Source organism: Martes martes (assembly GCF_963455335.1).
Source record: "Martes martes genome assembly, chromosome: 9".
Taxonomy (NCBI): Eukaryota; Metazoa; Chordata; class Mammalia; order Carnivora; family Mustelidae; genus Martes; species Martes martes.
The window spans coordinates 20,425,677-20,451,138 of record NC_137896.1 but is presented as its reverse complement, the minus strand read 5'-3'; the positions used below and the strand labels follow the sequence as shown (position 1 = coordinate 20,451,138).

Below are 25,462 nucleotides of genomic sequence, written 5' to 3'. Positions count from 1 at the left end.
GCGGGGAGCTTGCTTCCTTCTCTCTCTCTCTCTCTCTCTCTCTCTCTCTCTGCCTGCCTCTCTGCCTACTTGTGGTCTCTGTCTGTCAAATAAATAAATAAAATATTTAAAAAAAAAAAAAAAGGAGTGTCTGCCTGGCGTTCCTGGTCCCAGGTCTCAGCCCCCTGGGCTCCATGAGCACCACAAGTCCCCTGGATCTCCCAACACTTGCTAGGCTGAGGCTGTCCACCACCCACTCACCTGGGTGACCTGCAGGGCACTGACCAGACCAGGATGTGGGGGCTGCTTCCTGGCATCAATCACAACAGCCAGCCCCTTGGTTTTATCTTCAGGCCTGTGGGTGGTAAACAGAGTTGGCAATCTTGCCTGATGGACTGGGCTTTTTCGGGGGAAGGATCTATGGGGGCGGGGGCCTGGCTGCCAGAAGCCTTGATTTATTGGTGAACTCTTCCTCCTACAAGACCAACTAACTGCCAACGCCCACCCCACTCCAGGAAGCCCTCCATGATCTCTCTCCAGGTGGAGTCCATTGCTTCCTCTTTGATGTTCCCACAGTACCTCACACAGCCCTCTCTCACACCCTATAAGCCACTGTCCCCACTGCAGTGGACGAGTCGTCCAGCATTGAACCCATCCTTTCCCTGTGGGCAGAGCTCTCGTTTTCTTCAGGAATCCCACATTTTGTTCAGGAATCCCACGCCCTCCATCTAATAGGTTCCCCAGGGGCTGGTTTCTGATTGGTTGAGGCCAGCAATCGTGAGGGCACTTCTGGGAAAGACGGGCTTTCCTTTACCAGTTTCCTCCTAAGAGCTAGAAAACGGAGACCAAGAAAGTTAAATTTCCTTATCAGTTAAGACATTTTGAACTGGAATTTGTTGCTCACAGCCCCAACACCCTCAGTGGTTCCAGGTGTACTTTTCGGTGATGACCTTAGGATTTCCCAAACTGGCCCATTTGTCAGGACTTGTTAAAATAATCGGTTTATCACCCCTGCCCCTGCCCCATCCCCCCAGCAGATCCAGGGTGGGACAGGGAGGCTGTGCGGTTCCAAGTGCCCTTGGCCGTCCTCATGATCAGGAAGGTTGGGAAAATAACCCCCCGGACCTCCAAGCCTGAAGTCCAGCCAGTTCACAGAAAAACTGGAGGCAGCCAGTGTGGCGGTGGACTTGTGGTACAGTGTCTGGAAGCTGGACAAGTTTTTCCATCTTGCTGAGAGTCGATTTTCCCATCTGTAATGGGGATTATAGCAGTGCTGACCCCATGGGGCTGGCTGTGGTGAGGACTGATGAATTCACTGGAGTGAGGCACTCAGTGACTACGCAGGGTAAGAGGAACCTAAATGTCTGCTTTTGCCATGACCCTAGAAGGGGAAACTGAGGCACAGAGTGGCGACATGGCAGACAGTGAGAAGAGGCTCCGTACCTCGCCTGCCTCCCGCTGTTCATGCTGGGAGAGCCGTTTGCTTCCACACAGGCCTGGCCACCAACGTGGGGGGCAGGCCCCAATGCGAGGAGCATTTGGGTCTCTAGCGTGGCCTAGCGTGAAGCTGGGGCCAGGACTCCACCTTTTACATTGGTCCCCAGAGTCCACTTGGTCATCCCTTTTTTTCAGGTGACACTCAGAGAGGGGAGGTTACTGCCCCAAGGTCACACAGCAAGTTGGTGGGATTCCAGGACTCTGTCTACCACACCGACCACTTCTCAGCACGAAAAAAGTGGGTCCCATCTCCCCCTCAGGCCAGAACAGTCACACCACCTTGGAGAAGAGGAAGAAAAATCTTAATGGCCAGCAAGTGGCCATGATAGCTCCCATGGGGAAGAGCGTATGGAGAAGGTTCCAAAGGGTTCCACCAGTCCCTTCATCCCCTACCCCCAGCCACACAGCCTCTAGGTTGGGTTGGGGTCTCTAGCACAGTCCTGAGCAAACACCACCTCTGAGACCCTCCTGGCTGGGGGCTGGAACGCTGAGGAAAGGATGGTGGCTTTCCCCAGCCAGCCCAACCTGAAGTCATGCAGGTGGGGGAGTGGAGGTCTTAGAAATCAGCCTGGATCACCCACTAATCGTCACCGATCTACCTCACCCCCGTTCCCTTTACCACACTGATGCTCCTAAGAGTTGCTCGTCCATGCTCTGCTCCTTACATGCCATCCATCTCCCACAATCTGGGAACCCCCTGATGGCAGGGACTAAGTCTGTCCTGCTGCCCCCTCCCCCCAGCATCTGGCTTGGGACTGGCTCTGAGAACAGACGACTGGGAGGAAGGGCACGGTGTCTGTCCATTCAGTGCCCAACCCGGGACTCTGGGCGAAGAAGTCAAAAGGGGACAGAGTGGCCAGCTGGCCCAGTCCCTTACCTGGAGACAGTGCACAGGTAGGACAGCAGCTTGGTGACTTCTGAGGTTGTGCACCACGGTGCCTCCCAGGCCCCCTCTGTGGTTGACACCAGAAGCAGGGGCCTCCCTGCCCTGTCCCGACCACCTGGAGGAGAGGGGACACAGGTGAGCAGTGAGAACCCCAGGTCCCTCCACTTCAGATGTCCTTTCTCTCCTCCCTCGGCAACTCTGAACTCTGAGTCAGCCTTCAAGACCCAGCTCAATAGCCACTTCCTCAGAAAGCTGTTCCTGACTCCGTCCTCCGTTCTGGACTCCCTTGTTCTGGACTCCCTTCTGCACAGGGCACTCTGGGACGTGCAGCTCAGGGACTAGACTTTGGAGGCATGTGGATGGGTGCAAGTGTCAGCCTGGCACTGACTCACTGTGTGTCCTTGGGCTAGTCGGTGTGTCTCTGAGCCGGGTTCCTCATCTGTTAAACAGGGAGAACAAAATGTGGAGCTTACTAGGTCATTTCGAGGGCTAAATGAGAGGGTCCTGAGAAACACACGGAGCCACGGCCTCAGTGACAGCCATTGTTACACGGAACATCATCTCCGTCCTCATCTCTGCCCCCGGCCCAGGGCCGCCAGCTCACGCTTTATTCTTGCAGACTTTTACCCATGGGTTCTCTGCAGACTGTTTCCTGTTCCAGGAATCAGGGCTGCATGGCCCATTTGCCCCACAGGGGCTGAGAGTCCGAGGCCCGGGGAGTCAGCGCAGCTCAGCTGCACCGTGGTGAGGGGAGAGCACAGAGGAAGGAAAGAGGCTCAGGCCTCTGGAAACTGGGTCTGCCTCACACCCTGGGCTCAGAGCCCTGCCCTCCAGAGTCACCTCACGCAGAACCATCCTGCAACGGTCACTGTTCACTCCACGTGGGCACAACCTTCTACAGTGTGTAAGCGTGTAAGACCCTTTATGGCTCAGGAAGTCTTAGAGACAAGCTTAACAGCCTTCATAAGTGCTGTCTTACACAGGGTTGCAGACCTTCTAGAACAGTCTTTCCTTCATGCACATTTGCAAATTTGACATAATTGAAAAAGATGTCCGACTGTGTGTGTCTAACTTTAGATCCTCTTGAGATCATGGGTTTGATTTTTCTTTTCCCCGTGATACTCATTTATAAATTTCAAAAGGAAAAGCATTTCACTGGGGACAATATGGGAAATTTGAATATGAACTGGGTGTTGAGTAGTATTAGAAATTTTATTTAGTTTTGTTAGATGGGCTAATGGTATTGCAGTTCTTAGGGAAAATATCCTCAGAGCTGAGAGAGGCATGCTGAAGTATTTAGGGACAAGATATGAAGATCTTTCATTTACGCCAAAATGTTAAGACTTATTAAATCTGAATAATGGGTAAGTGGGTGTTCATTACACTACAGTCTCTGCTTTTTTTTTTGGTATGTTAGTATTTTTTATAAGAGAAAGTAAAAAAACATGAAATGATTAAACGTGAGAAAATGATATAACCTGCAAAGTCAGAGATGTCTGTCCATGCTCCTCTGAAATCCTCTCGCAGCCACTGGGGCCATCAGGTCAGGCAATGCTGCATCATCGTCCCCAGGCCCATTTTCTTGATAAGGAAACTGGGACCCAGCGAGGGGAAGTGGCTTCCCAGTCTCGCACAGAGCCAGGTCCCTCACCTGCTTGAGTCATGCTTGATCTGGCCCTTGAGCACCAGGAGAGATGAGCTCCTGTCTCTGTAGATCCATGACTGGAGCTCAGTAGAGGCTCTGTGGGGTGCTGCTCCCCTACTCTAAACAGCTCGAGGCTCCCCATGGCCTCTAGGAAAAAGTGCAAGTTTCTCCACTTGCCCCTTAAGTCTCCCCAGAGGCTGCACACTCTTCCAGGCTCATTTCATTCACTTTGTGTTATCAGCTGTATTGTGTTCTTCCTACAGCCCCCCACTTCCATATGTTGAAGTCCTAATCCCCAGGAACTCAGAATGTAACTGTAATTAGAGACAGGGTCTTTAAAGACATGACTCAGTTAACATGAGGTCATTGGGGTGGGCCCTAATCCAATATGACTTATGTCCCTATGAAAAGAGGAAATGTGGACACAGACACACAGAGAGAAGACCACGTGAAGATCAGATGGTCATCTACAACTAATAGACTGTGTCACCCCTTGCCACCTAAGGCCCAGCCAGAATGGGTCATCTGCCATTGCCTAACCTAGGCGGATCCTTTCTCATCTCCCCACCTCTGTTCATGCTGTTTCTTCTGCCAGGGATTCTCTCCCCTCCCATTTCTGTCTGGTGAAACCCTCCTTATCTTTCCAAGCCCAGTTCAGATGCCACCTCCTCCAGGAAGACCTCCTCTCTGCCCTCTGTAGAAGCTCTTCTCCCACCGCAGCCTCCTAAAGCAAATGTAGGCCTTTATTCAATCCTGCAAAACTGAGGGCTCCACTCATTGTATCCCAGCACTCAGCACAAAATGGAACAGGTCTATGAAGTAAAATAGATTTTCAAGACAGTAGGTCACAAAAAGCCCTGAGGTCTTTCTTGCTTCTGGACATTTGCACATTCTGTTCCCTCTGTCCGGAACACTGTTCCCACCCCTTCACCTGGATAAAACCTAGTCATGCTCTAGGACTGAGCTTTCTGTTACTTCCTCCTTCCTCCCTGACCTCTCCTCCAGCCCAAGCCTGGGGGGACACTCGTCGGTCCTCCCATAGCCCCCCATACTCCTCCACAGTGCAATTTGTTTACACTGGATTGTAATAACCTGTTGAATTTTCTCTACCCTGAGAATATAGACTTTTTGAAAGCAGAGCACACATCAGTCTTGTTCCCTGCTGAATCCTCAGTGCTAAGCCCAGGGCCTGGCTATACACAGCAGGTATTAAAGAAATGTTTGTTGCAAAGATGAATAAATATTCAACAGAAGGGATAACATCCTCTCTACTGGATGTTGGTAACACCCCACTCAGATCCCTTTGTCAGGCTAGATACGCATCCCCCAGCAGCTGTCAACTGCTGGCTGTACTGGCTCTCAGATGTCCCATTCTCTAGGGAATTGCCCTCAACTGAACTGGATCACAGGTTCACCCTGCATCCCAGGATCAGCCTGGGTTGATGACCAACAGACCCAAGCACACAAAAGACCAGCCCCCTACACCTTAAAATGGAACCAGCTCTGCAGTGTAATTCATGTCCCAGACCTTCATGAGGTCAGGCCCCATCATCACTCAGCTCCTCCCCTGCCCTGTACTGCTCTCCTCACTCCCCTTCTCCTGAGAATCACCTTCAACAAGTCACTTTCCCAAGGATCCCTGTCTTAGGCCCTGTTTCTAGGGAACAGACCTAAGAACTCATCCTGGCTGCCTCACTGAAAAGTAGGATGGATGGATGGATGGATGGATGGATGAATGGATGAATGGATGGATGGATAGATAGATGGATGGATGGATGGATGGATGGATGGATAGTTGGATGGATGGATGGATGGATGGATGGATGGATAGTTGGATGGGTGGATGGATAAATGGATGGCTGGCTGGCTGGCTGGATAGATGGATGGATGGATGTGGATGGCTGGATGGATAGAAGGATGGATAAATGGATGGCTGGATGGATGGATATCTAGAAACTGCTTTCATATAATCCAGTTCCTTCACTGGAGATATGAAGAGCCTGAGTCCCAGGGGGACTTGGTCCAAAACACAAGCCTCCAGGATCTTCCCTGTCTCCTCCACACCAACCAGCACCAGCATGTTCAGAGACTCCCCACCCCCACACACCCTCACCCCACCCCACCCCCTCCTCTCCACTTCCAGCTGCCCTATGATCCCCGAGGACCTGGTAGACATGCTATTCTTGACTGGAACATCTCCACACTCAGAGCTCCCATCCTGGGCTCAGGCCCTCGGGGCTCCTCATCCACAGTGGGGACTCTTCCAGGAGGGCCTTCTGGAAAGCCAGCCTTTTCCCTGGTCAGTGGGCCTGAGTCAGCAGCTGGGCCAGATGCTTTGGTCTGAGTTGTCCCAGCTGGGGAAGAGCAACAAAGAAAATGGTATTAAGGAGAATCTGGGTTTCCCTGGGGAAAATGTCTTCTCTGGCATCTTCTGACTGATAATAACAGCTTATGGCTACTGGTCTCCTACCACGTGGCAGGTGTTATGCTAGGCTCTTTTTTTTTTAAAGTTTATTTATTTATTTGGTAATCTACACCCCAACATGGAGCTCAAACTCACAACCATGAGATCAAGAGTCACGCGCTCTTCCAATTGAGCCAGCCAGGAGTCCCTAAGCTGCTTACTTCTAGTGTGTCTTTGAACATCAGAACAACTGTGTGAGGCAGGGGAGACCCACACTGCACCAAGAAGGAGTCCTTGACCAAGGTAAGCCAGCTGCTGTGGGGCCGAGCTGGCTGTGGACTCAGGATGGCTCAGAATAGCCATTCCAGATCCCCGAGACTTCAAGCCTCTTGACGTGTTCCCAGTACACTAAAACCCTGAGGCTGAGCCAGTTCGGGGTGGGGGGGGGTCTCTGTCCCTGGCATCCTGAGCCTCCTCGTCATCTGGTCACGTCCAGAGAATAGTCCCCTGTTCAGCCGAGCGAGCGGGCACCTTACCTTTCCCCAAGCCCTTGACTCGGTTGGGTTTGGGAGAGTAGAGCGAACACAAGACTTTCCAGGGCCTGTCGTGCTGGGGTGAGGCTTTCTCTGGGGGCCCCGGGGCTTGCCTTTGCCCCTTCAAGAAGGAGAATCTGAGACCAGGAGTGGGGGACCTGGAAGAGGAGGTGTCCTGACTGGGGCCAGGCCCAGGTTTGGAAAGTCTCCCATGGCTCAGTCTGGCCCTCTCTTCCATCTTGGTTTCAGGGACTAGAGTAGCAGAAGGGGAAGCTGGGCACAGGTGTCGGGAGGACTCTTGTTTTGGATCATTCCTGGGCTGGACCATATCTTCTGGGTTTCCCAGATGTCCCTGCACCTTGGAGGAAGCTGGGTCTTCTGAACCACCTGCCTCGAGGCCAGAGGCACAGGGCAATGGCTTCTCAAGGATGTTGAGGTACGGCTCCCGGGGCTGCTGTTCTGAGTCGTGGGTGTATGAGTCAACCTTATGGTTGACCTTTCTCCTCAAGTCCAAAATGCAGAGCTCCTCTTCTGAGCTTGCTGCCTTCTCACAAGCCCATTTTTTCAAGGAAGATCCCCCATTCATGCCTGAGAGAGGTGGCGTTCTTTGAGAGAAAGGGATTTCCTTAGTTCTTGATAATTCCTCCGATGCCCCCAAAGGACACCCATGGGACGTCTCCACTTCCCTACTAGGAGACCCTCCTCTGCTCTCTAGAAGGGCCACATAGTCTCCCTCCAAGTCCCGGCTGGCCACATGGTCCATCCTAAAAGATGTCTCCCCAGGCCTGGCTGGCTCCACTTTGATGAGTCCTGGGTACTTGTTTCCATAAGTCCTGCCCTTGCCCTTGGCCAAGCTCCGGGCAAGCAGCGCCTGGCTGCCTGGGGACTTGGGCTGGGGCAGCTCCGGAGGGTGGCTCAAATCGAGGGCCTCTAACTGAAGGGACCCCCAGGCCAGGGAAAGGACATTCACTGCTTGGGGTCTGTCATCCACAAACTCTGGGCTGGTTATCTTGGTCCAGGGCACAGAGACAATTCCATCTTCTGAAGCGACCAGGCAGTTGTGAAGGGGGCTTCCCTCAAAGTCACTGTTGATGGCCTCCAGCCCCATCTGGGTGAAAAGTATAGGGTAGGACAACACGGGAACACGCTTTGTGACCACTGTGTGGAGGTCCAAGGAGAGGCATTTGATCATGATGCAGACAGACTGCTCCTCCTGGGGCTCAACTTGGAGGTAGAAGTCTCCTTGGCGTAGCAAGAGAGGGTTGAGGGGGGCCAGGTGTACCACGACCTCACCCCCCAGGCACAGAGGCCAGCCCTCATGCAGGAAGAGGCAATGCGAGTACGGGGCCTGTGGACAGAAGGGTGATGTCAGAGAATCCTGCCCCGGAAGGTCCTGCCCATGGGGCTGCTGGAATCTGGGGCAGGTCGGGGATGGGAGCAGGGAGGCAAGAGAGGTGCCTACGACACAACTCTTGGGGCCCCATCTCGGAGTCTCGCAAGTCACACAACCCCTAGAGCAAATGCCTCTCCTGCCCCACCCTCGTCCTGACCCTGACCTTAAAAATGCTCGATAGCCTTCTGGCCCAAGGGAGAAAAGCTCTGAGTGGCAGGTGCTACTTTGCAGGTGCCTTTCCCATGAAGATCATTTTGCTTGGGTCACAGTTCCTTCTCCCCATCCACCCCAGACTTCTCTCAATCCAAATCAAGTCTGAGCCCTTCATTTGAGAGCTAGGGAGACATGGGTTCCAAGGTGTGAATCGCTAATTTGTGCAGATTACATAACCGCTTCAAGCCTCAATTTTCCTATCTGCAAACAGGAATGACCATATGTATCATACGACTGGGTTGGTATGAGGATTAAGTGAGATCCTATATACGTGTAAATAAAACCCCCCACAGCACCACACCTGGCGTACACTAAGTGGGCGTTCAATAAATGTTAATTTCCTCTCCGTTTGACATTTGCCCTTTGAAACATTGTGGGGATTTTCCATTAGAAAATGAGTCAGTTATGGAATTTACTCCATTCTCTAATTTTTAAGGCAGAGAGATTACAGAGTGAAGTCGAAACAATCCTGGGTGAAAAGCCAGGAAACATGACCCCACCACTACCTTGTTGGATGATCTTGAAACAAACAAACAAGCAAACAAACATAATCATTCCACTATTCTGGACTTGCATGTTTATTATTTATTGGTTTATGATTTAATTATTTATTTATTTTTCTTCACTGAGTAGGGACATGGCAGGTGAGGAAAAACTTAAAAAAAAATTTTTTTTTTTTTTTTAAACAGGAGGCACCAGCAATTCTCCATATAGGTGGGACACAGCAAGGCATCCCGGAGCCGGTTGGACCTGACCTCTCTTGAAGATTTTTTATTTATTTATTTGACACAGAGAGAGAGATCACAAGTAGGCAGAGAGGCAGGCAGAGAGAGGGAAGCAGCCTCCCCACTGAGCGGAGAGCCTAATTCGGGGCTTGATCCCAGGACCCTGAGATCATGACCTGAGCCAAAGGCAGAGGCTTAACCCACTGAGCCACCCAGGCACCCCAGACCTGATCTCTCTAGATAGAGCCCCTCCACCGGGCTGTGCAGGACCCGCTCCCGCAGCAACACAATGTGGCAACAACAGAAACAACACTCCCACCCCCCACGGGACTGACAGGTATCTCTCTCTCTCTCTCTCTCTTTCTCTACCTGGCTTTTGGAAAAGAGCCCTGTGGCTTGAGTAAAACCTAGATAATCTTCTAGGATTTGGATGTGCATGTGGGGGAGCTCCAGAGAATGACACTGAGGTTCCCCTTAATGAAGCAGGTGCTTCCCAGGTTGATTAATTGGGGCAAGAACTGACTGCCCTTGTGCCCCAGGTGGGTAAACCAGTCCCCGTCAGGGACGCTGTAGATTTGGCTGCCGCAGGGAAACTTCCTATCCACAAACCCCTCCAGTCCGCGAGTTCCTCTGCTACTTTCTTTCTTTTTTTTTTTTTTTTAATGTTTTATTTATTTATTTGACAGACAGAGATCACAAGTAGGCAGAGAGGCAGGCAGAGAAAGAGGGGCAAGCAGGCTCCCTGCTGAGCAAAGATCCTGATTCGGGCCTCGATCCCAGGACCCTGGGATCATGACCTGAGCTGAAGGCAGAGGCTTTAACCCACGGAGCCTCCCAGGCGCCCCCCTCTGCTACTTTCACTGAGCGTTCTGCTGTTTACAACCTGCTTTCCTCGCCTTCCCATTGAACGAGGCAGAACCACCCAGCAGTATTGTGCGAACAGCAATACACCACAGAGACGATGGTTATGATCAATGTATTTGAACCTCACAGTCACTCGGTGGGGCAGGGAGTTTAGACACTTATATCCCCACTTTACAGATGAGGACAACTGAGGCTCAAGGGATTGAAAGAACTGGCTCATGGCCACACAGCTGAGAGTGGCATAAATAGGACTCGTGCCTTGGCTTTCACATTTGGAAGCATCTGTGTCTGTCCCTGGTCCCCACTGGACTTCATCTGAGGGTGCTGGCTGCCTCCGGGTGCTGGCCTTTATCAAGGCCAACTTTGGGGCTGGCACATTCCTATTTTCAGGGGAGAAAGAAAAAAGTGGGAAAGTAACAGCCAATAGCTACTGAGCACCTGCTGCATACCAGGCTCTGTGCCAGACTGTGTCCTCTCTGGGACATGGGTACCGTGTTATCCACATTCCTGCTTTCCCATGAAGGAAACTGAAGCTCAGAGGGTGATCGCCCAGCTCCACAGTGATGGAGACTGGCTTTGAGCCTGGGGCACCTGACTCTTGTCGCCACACTATTAATCCCACCCTGGGCTCAGAGGTAACATGAATTCACCTATAATTATAATTTAAATCTCCTATGATTAAAAATAGGGAAATTAAAACGTCGTGACCCTTGTTCCTGGAAGACATGGGGAAGGAGACCATGCAAATACAGATTTAACGGCCAAAAAAGGGAAGCAAGGAGTCGTAGAGCTTGTCATGGGGAAGGAGTTGGGAGGGGCAGGATATGCACAAAGTAAGTAGGAGCTGGCAGCAGGTACTTGGTGAGAATCTTCCTTCTCCTGCAATAACAATGACTGTGTATGCCACAGTTTCTGCCTTCCAGAAGCCACACCGAGCAAGTGAAACAAAGGATCGCAGTTTCCTTCCAGTTCCAACCAACTCTAGTTCTGGCTCCCAAACCTGAGCTTTTAGCTGCCATATTCAATTTCTTGCTACCCCTGAAATGATGTGCATGGTCCTCACTCTTATTTTTTGCTCCTGATGCATTAGGTCTCCAAGGCACATGAGCCAGCGGGAGCGTCAAACCTCTTAGCGATGCTTGAGGCTGGGACAGCGGGGGCACAGTTGGCAACCCCGTGAAGGGTGTGGACAAGTTCCTGCGACAGGCATCTGAGGGCTTGGTCTCCAAAGGCCTGTCCCCACCCTTAAAACAGTCACCACCTCTGACCAGAGGCGTAGGCGTATGATGCAAGCCCGGCCAACCCCGCTATCCCATTTCTCCGGCTGCAGCGACTGGTCCACGGATGGACATCCAATCCAAGCCTGGCCAATCAGGATCTTTTCTGGCATCTTTTCTATGTGCAGTTGATGGGGAAGAGTCCTTTCTCCTCTCCAGGACGGGAGCTGATCCCAGTCTTGGGGGGACATCTAGCCTGTAAGATTGATGTTGGCAAACAAGGAGAAGCAGAGACTAGAGACAGAAAGGGATTTGATTGGTGTATCAACTCAGGGCTGAGGCCAGATCACCTTGAGTAAAGATCTGTCATCTGCAGCCAAGAAGACCTACCTAAAACACTTTTCTTTCCACTTTGCCTTAAAGAGGCCTCCCTGAGATCTGGGTTCAAAGGGGTCTCCTGGGAAAAAGTGAGTCCCGAGGCCTCAAGGGCTCCAGGAAATATCAGGAACATTCTCTGCTTTTTCCACTGAAGCTGACCCACTTCAGCCAAGGCAGCCTGGTGATGCCCACAATGCCAGCCCCAGGGCAGGCTCCCAAGGGTCACCCCACGTGACGCCTTTTATCCAGGATTTATTCCCAGCTAGTGAAAGGATAGATGTGATTGACTCCTAGATAATCAGAGAGCAAAGGGCCAAGCGAGCTTCCTGCTCCACTGGGATGGGGGGCGGGGTGGGGTGGAGACATCTCTCTTTGGGCGAGCAGTGGTACCTGGAGAACCATCCCACATCCTCAACTCTTGCTCTGAGACAAGACACGCACCAGCCCACTTCCTTCCCTGCTCACCTCCAGCCCTCTGGTTCTGGGAGAGCTTGTCCCCCGGCCCCACCCTCCCTCCCAAACTTACACAGGCTGCTTCTCGCACTTGCTCACACAGGCGTTTGGCAGGAATAAGGAAATCCAGGAGGAAGCTCAGCCCATCCCCTTGGAAGTCAGAATCCAGCAGACGGAACACCTGCCCCAGGATGGTGGGCGCCGTGGCCTCAAAAGGGGGATAGAGGCCTGCCAGGGCATGCTGGATGGCTGCGTCCAGAGATGGGGGGTCCTATGGGGGATAGGAGGAGAATATGAAAAGCGATCATAGCAGTAATAATTAGGGTAGTGGCCACTTCCCATGACCCTCCAGGCCCCGTATGACTAAGGCTGTAGCCAACTCGCCGACCTCCTCTGCTACCCTTACCCCTCATTCATCCCCTCCAGCCACATTAGCCTTCTTTCCTGTTCCTCAGGACCTTTGCACTGGCAGCTCCCTCTGTCTAGAATACTCTTCCTTAAGACATCCTCATTCCCTCCCCTCCTGCGGTCTTTGCTCAGTGCCATCCACTGGCCCAAGGTGGAGGGGAGGAATGGTGGAGGGCATTTTAGGTCAGGGCCAGAGGGAACAGGGAGGTCAGCAACCTCCAATCCCACCATCTGGCGGACCTGCACACCTGCAGGTTGAAGCTGAGCCATCAGTGAAGACCAACCTACAGGCAACGTGCAGGTGCATCAAAACGCAGGTGCATGAACGACAATAAGTAATTGCTGTTTTTTTTTTTTTTTAACACCAAGTTTTGGGGTGGTTTGTTACACAGTAATACCTGATGGATACAAATTAATATAATTGACACATGAGCTCACAGATCCAGACTCACATGATGAGGTGCCTTCTCGGTGCTTCCCCTAGATGTCCACCAGGCACAGATCACCAACGCGTCAAACCCCACTCAGTACGTCTCTAAACCCACCCCTCCCCCATGTCCTTACGTCAGTGATGGCCCCACAGTCCAGTCAGACTCCCAGGCCAGAAATCTGCCCCTCCTCCCACCCTTCCTCTTGCCTCCTCCATTCACACACAACCCTCAGCCTCTTCTCACCTCCAGCAGCCCACCCACCAACTCGGCTCTGCTCCCCCATCCCTGCCCTGACCCAGGCCTCTGCCTCTTCCACGGAATCCCTTCCTCATTGCCATCCAACCTTTAGACTGCCTCACTTCCAGCCATTCTGGACCAGGAAACCACAGTGGTCTTTCCAAACACAAACCTGACCGTGGAAGTGTCCGCACTGCCTTCAGGAAAGCATCAGCCTCCAGGCATTCAGGTTCCCTGTGATCTTGGCATTGTCCTCACCCCACAGCCCATCTGTCTTTCTCTCACGTGCTTCAGCCACAGCACTGCATGCATTCTCTTGCTTACCCCTAAGCCTCTGCACACGCTGTCCCTTCCTCCTGGCATGCCTTCCACTTCCACTCCCTCTTTACCTGGCCGAGTCCTTCCCATTCTTCAAGAGTCAGGTCACCCCTCATCCCTCCCATGAGATTCCCCCAGACTTCCCTCCCCCACACCCCCTGGGCCAGTCGTCCCCTTTCCTGGGCTTCTGTGGCACCCCTCTCATAGCGGTTCCCATGCTGATTGCCATCTCCCTCCAAGACTCTGGGCTCCCCAAGGACGCGGCTGGTAAGCAGAATAGTGGCCCCAAAGATATCCGTGTCCTAAGCTCCATTACCTGTCAGTCTGTTTCCCCGTAAGGCAAAGATGAAATAAGCATGACAAATCAGCCCTCCTTAAGATAGGGAGAGTATATCCTGGATCAGCCGGTGGGTCCCATGCAATCCCATGGGGTCTCCAAAGGGGGAGAGGGTGCAGAAGAAGTGACAGTTGGGGAGAAATGTGACATGGGAAGAAGGATCCGAGAGACGCCATGTTGCTAACTGTGAAAATGGAGGAAGAGCCCAGGAACACGGGCTGCTCCCAGCTGCTGGAAAAGGCAAGCAGGTTCTCCTCTAGAGTCTCCTGAAAAGAGTGCAGCCTGCCAACACCTTGATTTGAGCCCAGTGAGACCCATGTTGGACTTCCGATCTAAAGGATCTATAGAACTGTATGCTGCTTTAAGCTATGAAGTCTGGGACCATTTGTTTGAACAGCGCCTGAAACAGACACGGCGAGGGGAGCACGGACAACTCCTCTTCCAAGGGTCTCCCATTCCTGGCACAGGGCCTGGGCCAAAATAGGTACTTGGTAAATGCCATGGAAGGACAAACAAAATGTTGCTCTCTGAACCACAGGTTTTTCCATCTGTAAAACCATTTGGATAAGACCAGAGGTTTCCAGTCCGGTATAGTAATAGAACCCATGGGTTATGATTTTCAACTCTTAAAATGCCTGATGGAAGCCATTCTGGTTGGCCCAGACTGCTCACAAGCTCCAGGGCCATCTGTCACTGAGAGATGTAAAGCAAGATGAGGATAAACTAGAATCCAGCATAAAGACAGCTTATTTGGGGCAGAAAAATCATTTTTACAAATGAGGTCCCTTCAGACAGGGAAATAAAACCCGGGATTGGAGGAGGAGGAATATGGCACTTCTCCATCCCAGCAAGAGGCCAGGGCCAGGAGGCTATAACACAGGGGCTGCTAGCCCATAGTCATTGGGCCAATGTCAGGGTCACCACTCTGCCCCCACACCCACACAGCACTGAGCACAGGGTAGGGTCTCTGTCACTATTTGTGGGAGGAAAGAATATATGTCTGCAGCCCCCATTCTGAAGGAAGGAGGGTCTCGCCACTGACACAGCATCAGTGCGGTGGGGGTGACCTATCACAGGTTCTTGACATCAAAAGTGAACATGGCCAGAAGGGCTATCTTCCCATTGTGGTGCCCGGCAAGGTCAGGGTGGGGGGAGGGGCCTCTTCAAGTTGGCAGAACAGGAAAAGCCTCATCTGGCTTGACCACTTCTTCTAATGCTCTTCCCCTCCAAAGCAAGGCCTGACCCTTAGAGTTACCCCTCACCCACGCAATCCTGAGGACAGCAGTGGGAACGGGGACCCCGAGTTAGAGGACCCCGGCTGACATCCGTGAACATGTGGACACACTAAGAAGCCAGCACTCCTCCCTTGCCCCATGTCCTCCGCTCTCCACCCAGCCTCTCCTAGGGCACTCGCTTTCCCAGGTTCCACGCCACTGTGCCACCTCGAGCAGGTGCCTTCCCTCTCTGGGCCTTTCCTTATGTGCACGTTGAGCTGGGCTAGGTTTCTTTCATTTTGGTTTTGGAAATTTAATCATTCACTCGAATCTTCATGAATTTTAGCATACCCAAGTACCATTTGTACTATAAGCACTGACCACTTTTTTTTTTCCCCACTTTTTTTTTTTTCCTAAGTCACTCACCAAAAATACTTACATAATGGTATTTCAAACGGAGACTTTATGCCCCCATATGGGTTAGGAGAAGGCAGCCAGACCGCCCAAGTTCAAATCCCTGCTCTTGCCACTTTCTGCTTAGGTGACTTGGCAAGTGGCTTAACTTAGCTCTCTTTGCCTCAGTTTCCTTACTAGGGAAAACTGTGGCTCATAATTGTATGTGCCTTAAGTGGTTGAGCGAGACCGAATGACATAAGACACGGAGGGTCTCTGCATAGGACTAGCTCTTAGTAGATGTTCATTCAGCAAGACGCATCCGTGCTATATGCTCGTGGCCATTACTATAGTTATCATTATGTCATTGCCTTATGGGGAAAATTGGTATCAGCTGGCATAAATGGAATGGAACTTCAAAAATAAACCGTTGAGGGGCCCCTGGGTGGCTCAGAGTGTTAAAGCCTCTGCCTTTGGCTCAGGTCATGATCCCAGGGTCCTGGGATCGAGCCCCACATCGGGCTCTCTCCTTGGCGGGAAGCCTGCTTCCTCCTCTCTCTCTCTCTGCCTGCCTCTCTGCCTACTTGTGATCTCTCTCTGTCGAAAAAATAAATAAAATAAAAAAAAATAAACCGTTGATGCATTGGGTGGTTTTTGTATTATTTTATTCATATAAATATATTTATATCTATCATATATATTTATTATTATAGCCAGAGGGTAGACCTTACATTAGTATATATTACCATAAATAATGTAATATTTACCTATATAATAAATACACACTTATTATATAAAATATACTTCATTTTCACTGTTCTAGTTCTATAAAAATAAACTATTTTTTTTTTTAAAGAAAAAGGAAGCAATGAGAACAAATACATTTTCTAAATTAGGTTCTAGGACATCTGGTCGCTTCCTGAAGGCTCATCGAGTTTCTCTTTCGTTCTTTCAAAGCAAGCTTGCCACGCATTAGAAAGGTAGTGAAGACATCTTATCGTGAGAGGAGGGTTTTCTCTGGGGGTCCCCAGAATATCAGAGGGAAATTCAAAGGGCCTGAGTCTCCCAGCACACGACTCGTGTTATTTAGCTCCACTCTGTGAGTGGACTCCACAGCCTGTGTCCCGACTGTGGTCTGCATGTCAACCTCGGGGCAACAGTGAGCTCAACAACCATATCTACCTTGATGTGCCTCAGTTTCCCCATCTGTAAACGGGGATTCTAGAGCCTATCTTATCTGGCTCAGATGATTCTTCTGCAGATGCAGGGAGATGACGGATGCAGGGGTCCTGAGAAAAGAAAAAGGTGCTGTTGCCTTTTTTTTTTTTTAATCTTTTTTTTTTTCTTCATTCCTCCTGTCAGATGAAGCTAGCGTCCCAGTCTCTGTGTGAAGCCATGTCCCCCCCTGACCCCTTCCTGAACCCACTGCTGTCACCCGGAAGATCAACAACAACTTCCAGGCACCTGCTGTGCAGGGGGCCCTGTGCTCACTCACATTCTCTTGCTTAGCCAAACAAAGGTCCTGGGGCGGAGAAGGAACGTCCTGCTCTGCAGATAAAGAAGAGGAAGCAGGTCTTGTCCAAGATCTCAGAGAGGAGGGGAAAGACAGAGCCAGGATCCAACCCTGTCTTGGCCAGTCAGGCCCGCCCTCTTCCCCTGCCCCCTGGTGCCTTGCCCACCATGGGGCCAGCAGCAGCCACCAGCCTTCAGGGTGGCCTTCCCAGCCACCTGTCCTGCAGTGTTTCGAGCTGTTTACTTCTCGCAGACTAAAGCTCACAGATGGGATGCCTTTGGCTTTCGCAAATGGGCTCACTGGCTGCACACTCTAACGATTTAAGGGGCGGCCAGTAAAAAAACAAGAATGTTCCAAGTTAATGGGACTCCAAGCTCTTGGCCAGAGCATTACCTGCTATGGGCCTGAACCCCAGGGGTTCATAAGCTGTCCAAATATGGGGGTAAGCACACAGTGTGGAGCCCGTAGGAAGGAAAGCTGGCCCCGCTCCACTCAAAACTAATCAGGCAGCCCAGCCTGGACCCTCAGGAACCCAAATACTGCTGGCCAGACACGGGCCCCTCAAAATGATTTCTGTGAAACTTAATCGATGTGTTTCCATTCCTCCCCAGTGAGCGCAGCCAGGCTGGGCCTTTAACTGTTCCTCGCCAGGAAACAGCGAGAAGTTGAAAAGGGAGAAGCCAGAGCCTGTCTGCAGCCTCCCCAGCAGCAGAGAAGGAGCCCCCAAGGGGGCCCACAGACCCCGCTGCCGGGCTGGTGCCTGAATGATGCTCAGGGGCCTTCTGGCTAGACCCAAGGAAACTGCTATGGGGCTGACAGAAAAGTGTCTGTCCCCAGCGGCTCCCTCTGGGCACGGGAGGGCTGGAAGAGGTTCCTACACTTCTGTGTCAACACTTTGCCCTGAGCCTCCCATTGTTTTTTTTTTTTACTAACACACAAGTTTGATGTCGTTTTTACCTAGGTGCCTTTCCCCGTGAGCACTGGCCAGATCGACATACAAGATTTCCACCACCGTGGGGACGCCTGGGTGGTTCAGTTGGTTGAGCCGCTGCCTTCAGCTCGGGTCATGGTCCCAGGGTCCTGGGATCGAGTCCCGCATCAGGTTCCTTGCTCCGCAGGGAGCCTGCTTCTCTCGTTGCCTCTGCCTGCCTCTCTGCCTGCTTGTGTGTACTCTCTCTCTCTCTGGCAAATAAATAAAATCTAAAAAAAAAAAAAAAAAAAAAAAAGATTTCCACCACCACAGAAAAAGGCTCCCTGCCAGGCCACTCCCTCACCCCGGAAGGAACGACTCTTCTGATTATTGGAAGTTTCTAAAAGAAAAAATTCCCAGACAGTGTGATCTCCATGGTGTAAAAAGGTGTGTAAGCCAAGAGGCCTTGGAATAAAGTGTTAACGGCCGTCACCCCCGAGCGCCGTGGGGGGCGGGGGCCTCGTAAGTCCCCCTTTTCATTTTCTTCATAGTTTGCTGGATTTTCCGACTGTTCTGTAACCAGCCTGTGTAGCTTTTATAAACAAGGCGGGAAAATAAAAGTGTGATTGTGTGTGTGTTTTAAGGCCTGTTCCCTTTCTAAATGATCTCACCAGATGTTGTTAGCTGGGCTTTCTGAGGTGGGCCGAACTCTTCTTAAAGGCCCAGGTTTGTCCGTTGGCTCCACCAGACAAAGCTCTGAGCATCACTGAGCATCATTCCCTAGCTTGGGAAGAGAGAGGGCTACGAAGAACTCAGGTAGGCAGGGCCTCAGGGCTGCTGTCATCCCCTGCTCTCCTCCATGGCATGCCGAGGGAAGGTGAGATTTCACCCTTGACTCACAGGGTGACCATGACTTCAATTTCCCCATCTGTAAAATGGGCACATTGTATTTATCTATCTATCTGTAAGGGTGCTTCCAACAGGGTCACTCTAGAATTCAAGGTATAATCAGGTGCAGGAAGGTTTGGAACTGGGACATGGTTTCTAAATGGGATCAGTTAATCCTCAATTGATGGGAAAGTTTAAAAAGATCTGTCTCATCCATCTCTCTACTCAGCCCAGGAAGAATCCAAACCACCAGCCACAGGCACAAATGCCCACAGGGACTGGAAGGTGACATGGAAGACAGAAGTAGCCAAGTGCAAGAAAATAACCCCTCTGGCCCCTTGGTGAGTGGCCCCTAATAATCAGCGTCGGGGAAGCAATAGGGAGTAGGGGGGCCTGGGGCACACGTCCCATCTCATCGGCTCCAACCCAGTGTTGCCCTCACCCAGCATTGCTGGATCTGCTGACATTTTAGTAAAGTTTCCCAGTGTTCTACAGGTTAGCCACACCAAACACATCTGTGAGCCAGATACAGCCCAGTGGATATCAGCTTATGGCCGCCAGGTTCAGCTATCTGGGATCTTCCTCTTGAACTTCTCCAGGCTGGAGATTCTAAAAGCAGTATTCTGTGGCTCTGGCTGCCAGGAAGTTGTTGCTCGTGTCCAACTAAAACTTCTCCTGCTTTAAATCCTTTTTATTTTTGTGTGGGTGGAGGCATGAGTGAGAATTGACTCCTTATTTAAAAAAAAAATAAAAGTAGAAGAAGAACCTTTCAGAAACTGGAAAAACAGCCCAGATGCAGTGAACTGAAAAACCAGTGGGTGTTAGAAGACCCACATTCGAGACCAGCTCTGTCATGGCTCATTGGTGTAACCTTGAGCAAGTCACTTCACCTGTCCAGGGCTTAGTTTTGTTTTTGTTCTTTTCTCTCCCTATCTCTTTTGCCCTTGCCCTGGGGCTCACCATCACCCACCCAAAATACATAATGATAATAATAACAATTATAACTAGAGCTTCTTACTGAGCAAGCTTCTGTATCAGGCTTTATCCTAAGCACTTTTCATTATTTTATTAACATTATTTTATTTCATCTTCCCAACAATTCTATGGGATTGGTATTTTTGTTCCCATTTTATGAGTTAAGACACTGAGCCCAAGGCTTTACCCTCAGTAAATGGTAGAGCTGGGTAGAGATCTTCTGCTCCTTCCCCAGGCTGGGCTCTCCTTTGGCCATTACAATGGCCTTTTTTTTTTTAATACTTTATTTATTAATTTGACAGAGAGAAAGACAGTGAGAGAGGGAACATAAGTGGGAGAGGGACATGAAGTCTCCCTGCTGAGCAGGGAGCCCGATGTGGGGCTTGATCCCAGGACCCTGGGATCATGACCTGATGAAGGCAGAAGCTTAATGACTGAGCCACCCAGATGCCCCTACAATAGCCTTTTAGCACACAGACGTGATTGTGACCCTCCACTGCTCAACAACCTTGAGTGGCTCCCCACTACCTTAGCAACTCAGCCCGCCACTAGCGGCCATCAGTCCACAGCAGCATACTTTTCTGCTTCTTCTAACACACTTGATGCTCTAGCCCAGGGCTTCCCAATCACCCACATGCCATACGCAGAGTTTTTCTTGCTGTTTATACATTTTAATTTATTTTGCTTTATATCGACTAGTATTTACTTCACATTCATCTTCTTGTCAATTCATTTCCAACTTAAAACCATTGATTTTTATTTATCATCCTGTGTTTGTGTTGCCTAAACCACTTCTGCCCACTCACGAAGATGAACAACTGTAAATAAAAATGTTCATCTAGGGGCACCTGGGTGGCTCAGTGGGTTAAAGCCTCTGCCTTTGGCTCAGGTCATGATCTCAGGGTCCTGGGATTGAGCCCTGCATCGGGCTCTCTGCTCAGCGGGGAGCCTGCTTCTCCCTCTCCCACTCTTCCTTTCTCTCTGCCTGCCTTTCTGCCTACTTGTGATCTCTGTCTGTCAAATAAATAAAATCTAAAAAAAAAAAGTTCATCTAAAGTCTCCCCACCCTGGACCCATGGCGGGTGCCCCACTTGGAGAAGCACTGCCTGAGCTCGCACTGTGCCCCTGCCTGGGCTGGGTGAGCTCCTTCCCACCCTTCAGAGCCCCGCTCAACCTGCATCTCTTTACTTTTCAAGACACATATGCTTCCAGGCAAAGAGAGGGACTCCCATCGCCCATCACCCAGCCCAGAAGTCTCAGCAACTTTGCACTAGAAGTCCCTAGGACAGGGACCAGAGCTTCCTCTTTTCACACTCAGGTCCTTACGCAGGGCCAGGCACATAGCAGGTGCCTTGGAGAAGCAGGTACTTTGGCAGTGTCGAATAGATTGGATTCAACTAGCTTTTCTTAAAGCGTGGGAGAGGCTGGCAGGGGACCCACGAGTTGAGTTGGGGTGGCCATGAACTTGATGTGAAATCACAGAAAGTTATCCCAACTTTTGTTTAGTCCTCCCGAGAACACCAAAGAGAAAGTCTCAGTTCAGTGCCAGGATATCTTAAAACACCTCTCAGACACACAGTGATGATTCCTTTTAATGAAAAGAAAGCAGTCCTCCCGCTTGGAATCATCCAGAGCCAACCTCATTGAGCCAGAATTTACCAACACAAATTTGCCCTCATTGTAGACATTTTTACAGTTATTTTGTGTTTATGACCGCGAATACTGATTTTTCATGGTCGTGATATAAAATGTCTTATTTAAATATACCTTTAAGTGTATAAGGTAAGCTGATTAAAAGAAAAATATTAAGTAAATAGTAATGTTGATTTTGTCCTTTCTTCATAATATCTTATCCAGCAAGTGAATGTGCATAAATTGTTATGATAGAACTAAAAGTTCGGGAATGTGAAACCAGATAAGCCCAAAGCGCCTTTGTCATAGATGCTCTGGCACTGGGCTGTGCCAGGGCACTAGGTAGTCTTTAATCAAATCATCCCAGGCAAAGAACAACTGTGGTAGGGCCATGAAGGAAAGATACATAGCATGCTAGAGTGGGAGTCAGGGAAATTGGGAAAGGCTTTCCTGAGGATGTGATACTTGGGTGGACATTGATAGGATGGATAGGAATTCTTCAGGTGAAGGGGTGCCACCCCAGCAGGTACAGCATATGCAAAGGCCCTGTGGCAGGAAGGAACATGAAAGATAAGAGACTCTGAACCAAGGTCAGAGTGGCTGAAGTACAGAGGTGAGGTCAGAGAGGTGGGCAGGTAACAAAAGTGGGAGAAAAGTCTGTCCATCATGCATATTTAGGAAAGAGTTGCTCAGCCTTTTCAGGAAACCACCCAGGGCCTGCCTCTTAATCTGAGGGTCTGGCGTTCAGCAAGGAGTTTCTGGATTCTAAAAGTAATCCCTGAGTTCAGTCCAAAACCAGGGAAGGTTTAGCAAACATTGCTTGGTGCAGGTGTGGTTCTGGGGTGGCCTGGACAGCTGAACGCACATTCAGAATTCAGGCTGTCCTATCTCCCACTTCCTGGCCGGGTGACCTTGGGCAGCCACAGAAGCTCCTAGAGCCTCAGGTCCCCATCTGCGGGGTGGAGATCCCAGCAGGTCTATTTTTAGGGCTGATCTTCGTGACATGAGCTCCTGTGTATAAATCCCTGGGCACAGTGCCTTGCCCATGGGGAAAAGTAAAGAACCACGAGCTTATGACGATCTCTGTCAAACAGCTCGGGCAGCAAGGTGCGTTGTACACCTGTCCTGCTGGTGTGTGGATCTAGCAGCCTGGTTTTGCAATATGTCCACCTGTGAATTCAGGTGGATGTCCATATTTTGGCAGTAGGGACAGCCAGTGGGTAAGCCGTGTGTGTGTCAGAGGGCACGTGTGTTCAGCCGTGGGAGGCAATGGGAACATACATTGCTGCGCTCTGTGTGTGCGTACCCGTCTTAATAGAATTCTTGTGCACTGAGTGACAATCCACACACATTCAACATGGCCCATCAGTCAAGGGGTTAAAGCCTTGGCCTGTCTTCAGGACTTTTCCAAACCCCAGTGCTCCCGTGAACCCGCCTGGGGCTCCTGGGCCTGTTGGGAGCTGGGCTGCGAGTCCCTGAAAACAGACTTTTCTTTCATTCCCTGTTCCCAGATACTGGTGCACGTGCATGTGTGCGCGCGCACGCGCGCGCGCGCGCACACACACACACACACACTCCTCCCAGAGCATCTCAACGTTAGGGAGGGGCCAGCCAAGGAAGCCACAGTATTGTCCTTCTGCTAGGCCTACCTCCCCACCCTGTTCCCATGAGACTACCTCACATCAGGACTAGGCGCACACCTGACGTTTTGGCCCTGAGTCTAAAGTGAAAAAACCACCCCAAGTTTTGGTAAACAACTCCGTCCTCTCCACTGGGCACTGGGCGGGAGGGGGGCTTGAACCCCCACCTCTGTTCGCACCTTGTGTGAGGACCGTGGGCATACCTGACCCTCAGCCCCAAGTCAAAAGCACAACACCACCCCTTGTTTTCTCTAAGGCCCAAGGCCTAGGGTTCCAGCTCTGATCTGCGCCAGGGATGAGGCGACATCTAAGTTCACAAGTCATCCAATTTTAGCCATCCACATCGCTCCTGGAGAGACATGGCCCAGAGAGGAGAGAGGACATGGCCAGAGTGGGGCTCCCGACACCTCCACCCCCATCTCCCCCCGCTCCTGGTGGGAGGCAGTTAACACAGACCCGTCGCGAGGCACTGAGGGTCATAGCATAAAAGGTTGGGGTCCGCCCTGGACACCCGCACCAAAAGGGGACCAAGCGAGGTGGTCCAGGCCTTGGCAGGCGTTACCATGGTGACGGGCTGCTCCTCTCCGGGGCGCGGGATCAGTCGGTCTGTCCGCAGGTCGGTCTGTGGGGCGCGGCCCCCTCCTAGCACTGGAGCTAGTGGAGCGGGCTGGCCGGGGAGGGGAGGCCGGGGACCCAGGGAGAGGGCCCGACGGAGCCGGCGAGACGAGACTGGAGGCAGGGTGAGTCGAGCGGGGGCCGCCGGCGGCCTCAGGGGCGGGTCAAGCGCTGCTCCCCGCGCGGGACGGGGCGGCGCGACAGCGGCCCCTTTGTGGCGCGCCCGGCCCGCGCCCCGCCTGCCGCCCGGGAGGACGAGCAGCCGCCCCCCTCCCGGCGCCGCGCCGCCGCTGCAGAGAGCTGCTGGGCCGCCCGCCGCCTTTCCGCCCGCTCCCCTCCGCCCAGCCGCCCCCGCTGCACCGACGGCCATGCCAGGACTCCGCGCCCGCGCCGCACCCAGCGCTGGGCTCGCACCGCTTTGACTTCAGCCCTGGGTTCGAGTCTTCACCTCGTCCGCTCGTCAGTTGTGGGATCCGGCAAGTCACAAAGTGTCTTAAGCCTCAGTTTCCTCATCTGTAAAATGGGGATGATGTTACTGATGGGGCTGATGGTGATCGTACCTGCTTCTTAGACGTGGTAGCAAATATTGGCATCTGTCCCAACGCCCTGCCCCTGTGAACCCTACACCGCCCCCACATCAGGATGGCCCAGTTCAAGACTTAAAGGTGATGGTAACTTCTCGAGTTCTCGTCTTGTGTCTCTCAGAGAATGACTAGCTTTGTGGCCTTGGTCAAGCCATCGTTCCTCAGCTTTGGAGGGAGACCAGAAACTAGATGATTTCTGGCTGGGTGACTCTGGGGTTCCTCCATTGATTGAACAAACATTGTGCCAGGGACTGAGACAGAAGAAGTCAGAGCCTCTGCCCTCAGGTAATATATAACCTAGTGGGGAAGATAGACAAGAAACCAATAAACAGAAACAAATAATGGTTGAGTGTGCTAGCTGTGAAGGCAAGAGACAAATGTGGACCTTGAGAACTGTGGGGGGACCAACTTGGAGCTGGTGGTCTAGGAAGGGACAGAGAAACCTAGATCTAAAAAAGGGGAAGGAATTAGGTGAAGAGTGGGGGAGGGAAGATGGTGGAAGAAACAGAGTTCCAGGCAACAGCATGTGCAAAGGCCCTGAGTTACCATTAAGTTGAAAGAAACTTGGAATCAGTGAAGAACTGAAGAAGGACAAGTATAGTACTGAGACTTCAAGGTCAAAGCCCAAGCCTTATTTTCAGCCCATCTCCCACCCCACATAGGTTAATCGTCTTTTAGCAGCAAGAAACTGAGTTAGGAACCATCCCATTCTGCTGTGTAACTTTTAACAAGTCCCTTCATATCCCTGGTCCTACATTTGCTCATTGTTAATTTGGGACTAATAATCCCGAATAGCTTCACTATGCCACACAGCCCAGAGGACCCCTCCATGGCATGTATTAAGCAAGCAAATAAATATCTCCCACCTGCAGGGGCAGTCTCTTCTGGCATCACTACTCCAGACATGAATTTGAGAGAAAACAGACTTGTTGATGTCAAGTGCAGAGTTCCACTGGGAATTGGCAGTGGGGGTTGGGGGGGCAGTTTCCCAGCTTGGAGCTTGCAGAGTCCCAGTTTTGCAGTGAAACAGAACTGACGTGACACCCAGTGTTCTGGGGTTGCAGGCAACAGAGACTGACTCTGAGTTAGTTTCGCAGAGAAATAATGGATTAGCAGAGTATCAGGAGCTCGCAGAATCAATGAAAAGACTGGGATCCCACCCTCTGGAAAGCACAGGAAC

At 51.3% G+C, this 25,462-nt stretch overlaps 1 protein-coding gene across 1 annotated transcript in view; it reads right to left on the bottom strand.

The window, feature by feature from the left end:
- KIAA1755 overlaps nucleotides 1-24,068 on the bottom strand; it is a gene marked incomplete at its 5' end in the record, with an annotated part of 39,280 nt that extends 15,212 nt beyond the window's left edge. Inside the window, 6 exons of the mRNA XM_080813588.1 lie at nucleotides 241-334; nucleotides 2,354-2,477; nucleotides 6,173-6,361; nucleotides 6,948-8,292; nucleotides 12,261-12,458; nucleotides 23,646-24,068. Coding sequence (XP_080669714.1) covers nucleotides 241-334; nucleotides 2,354-2,477; nucleotides 6,173-6,361; nucleotides 6,948-8,292; nucleotides 12,261-12,458; nucleotides 23,646-24,068 — 2,373 coding nt within the window. The remainder of the gene's footprint in view (nucleotides 1-240; nucleotides 335-2,353; nucleotides 2,478-6,172; nucleotides 6,362-6,947; nucleotides 8,293-12,260; nucleotides 12,459-23,645) is intronic.
- Between the last annotated feature and the right edge of the window lie 1,394 nt (nucleotides 24,069-25,462).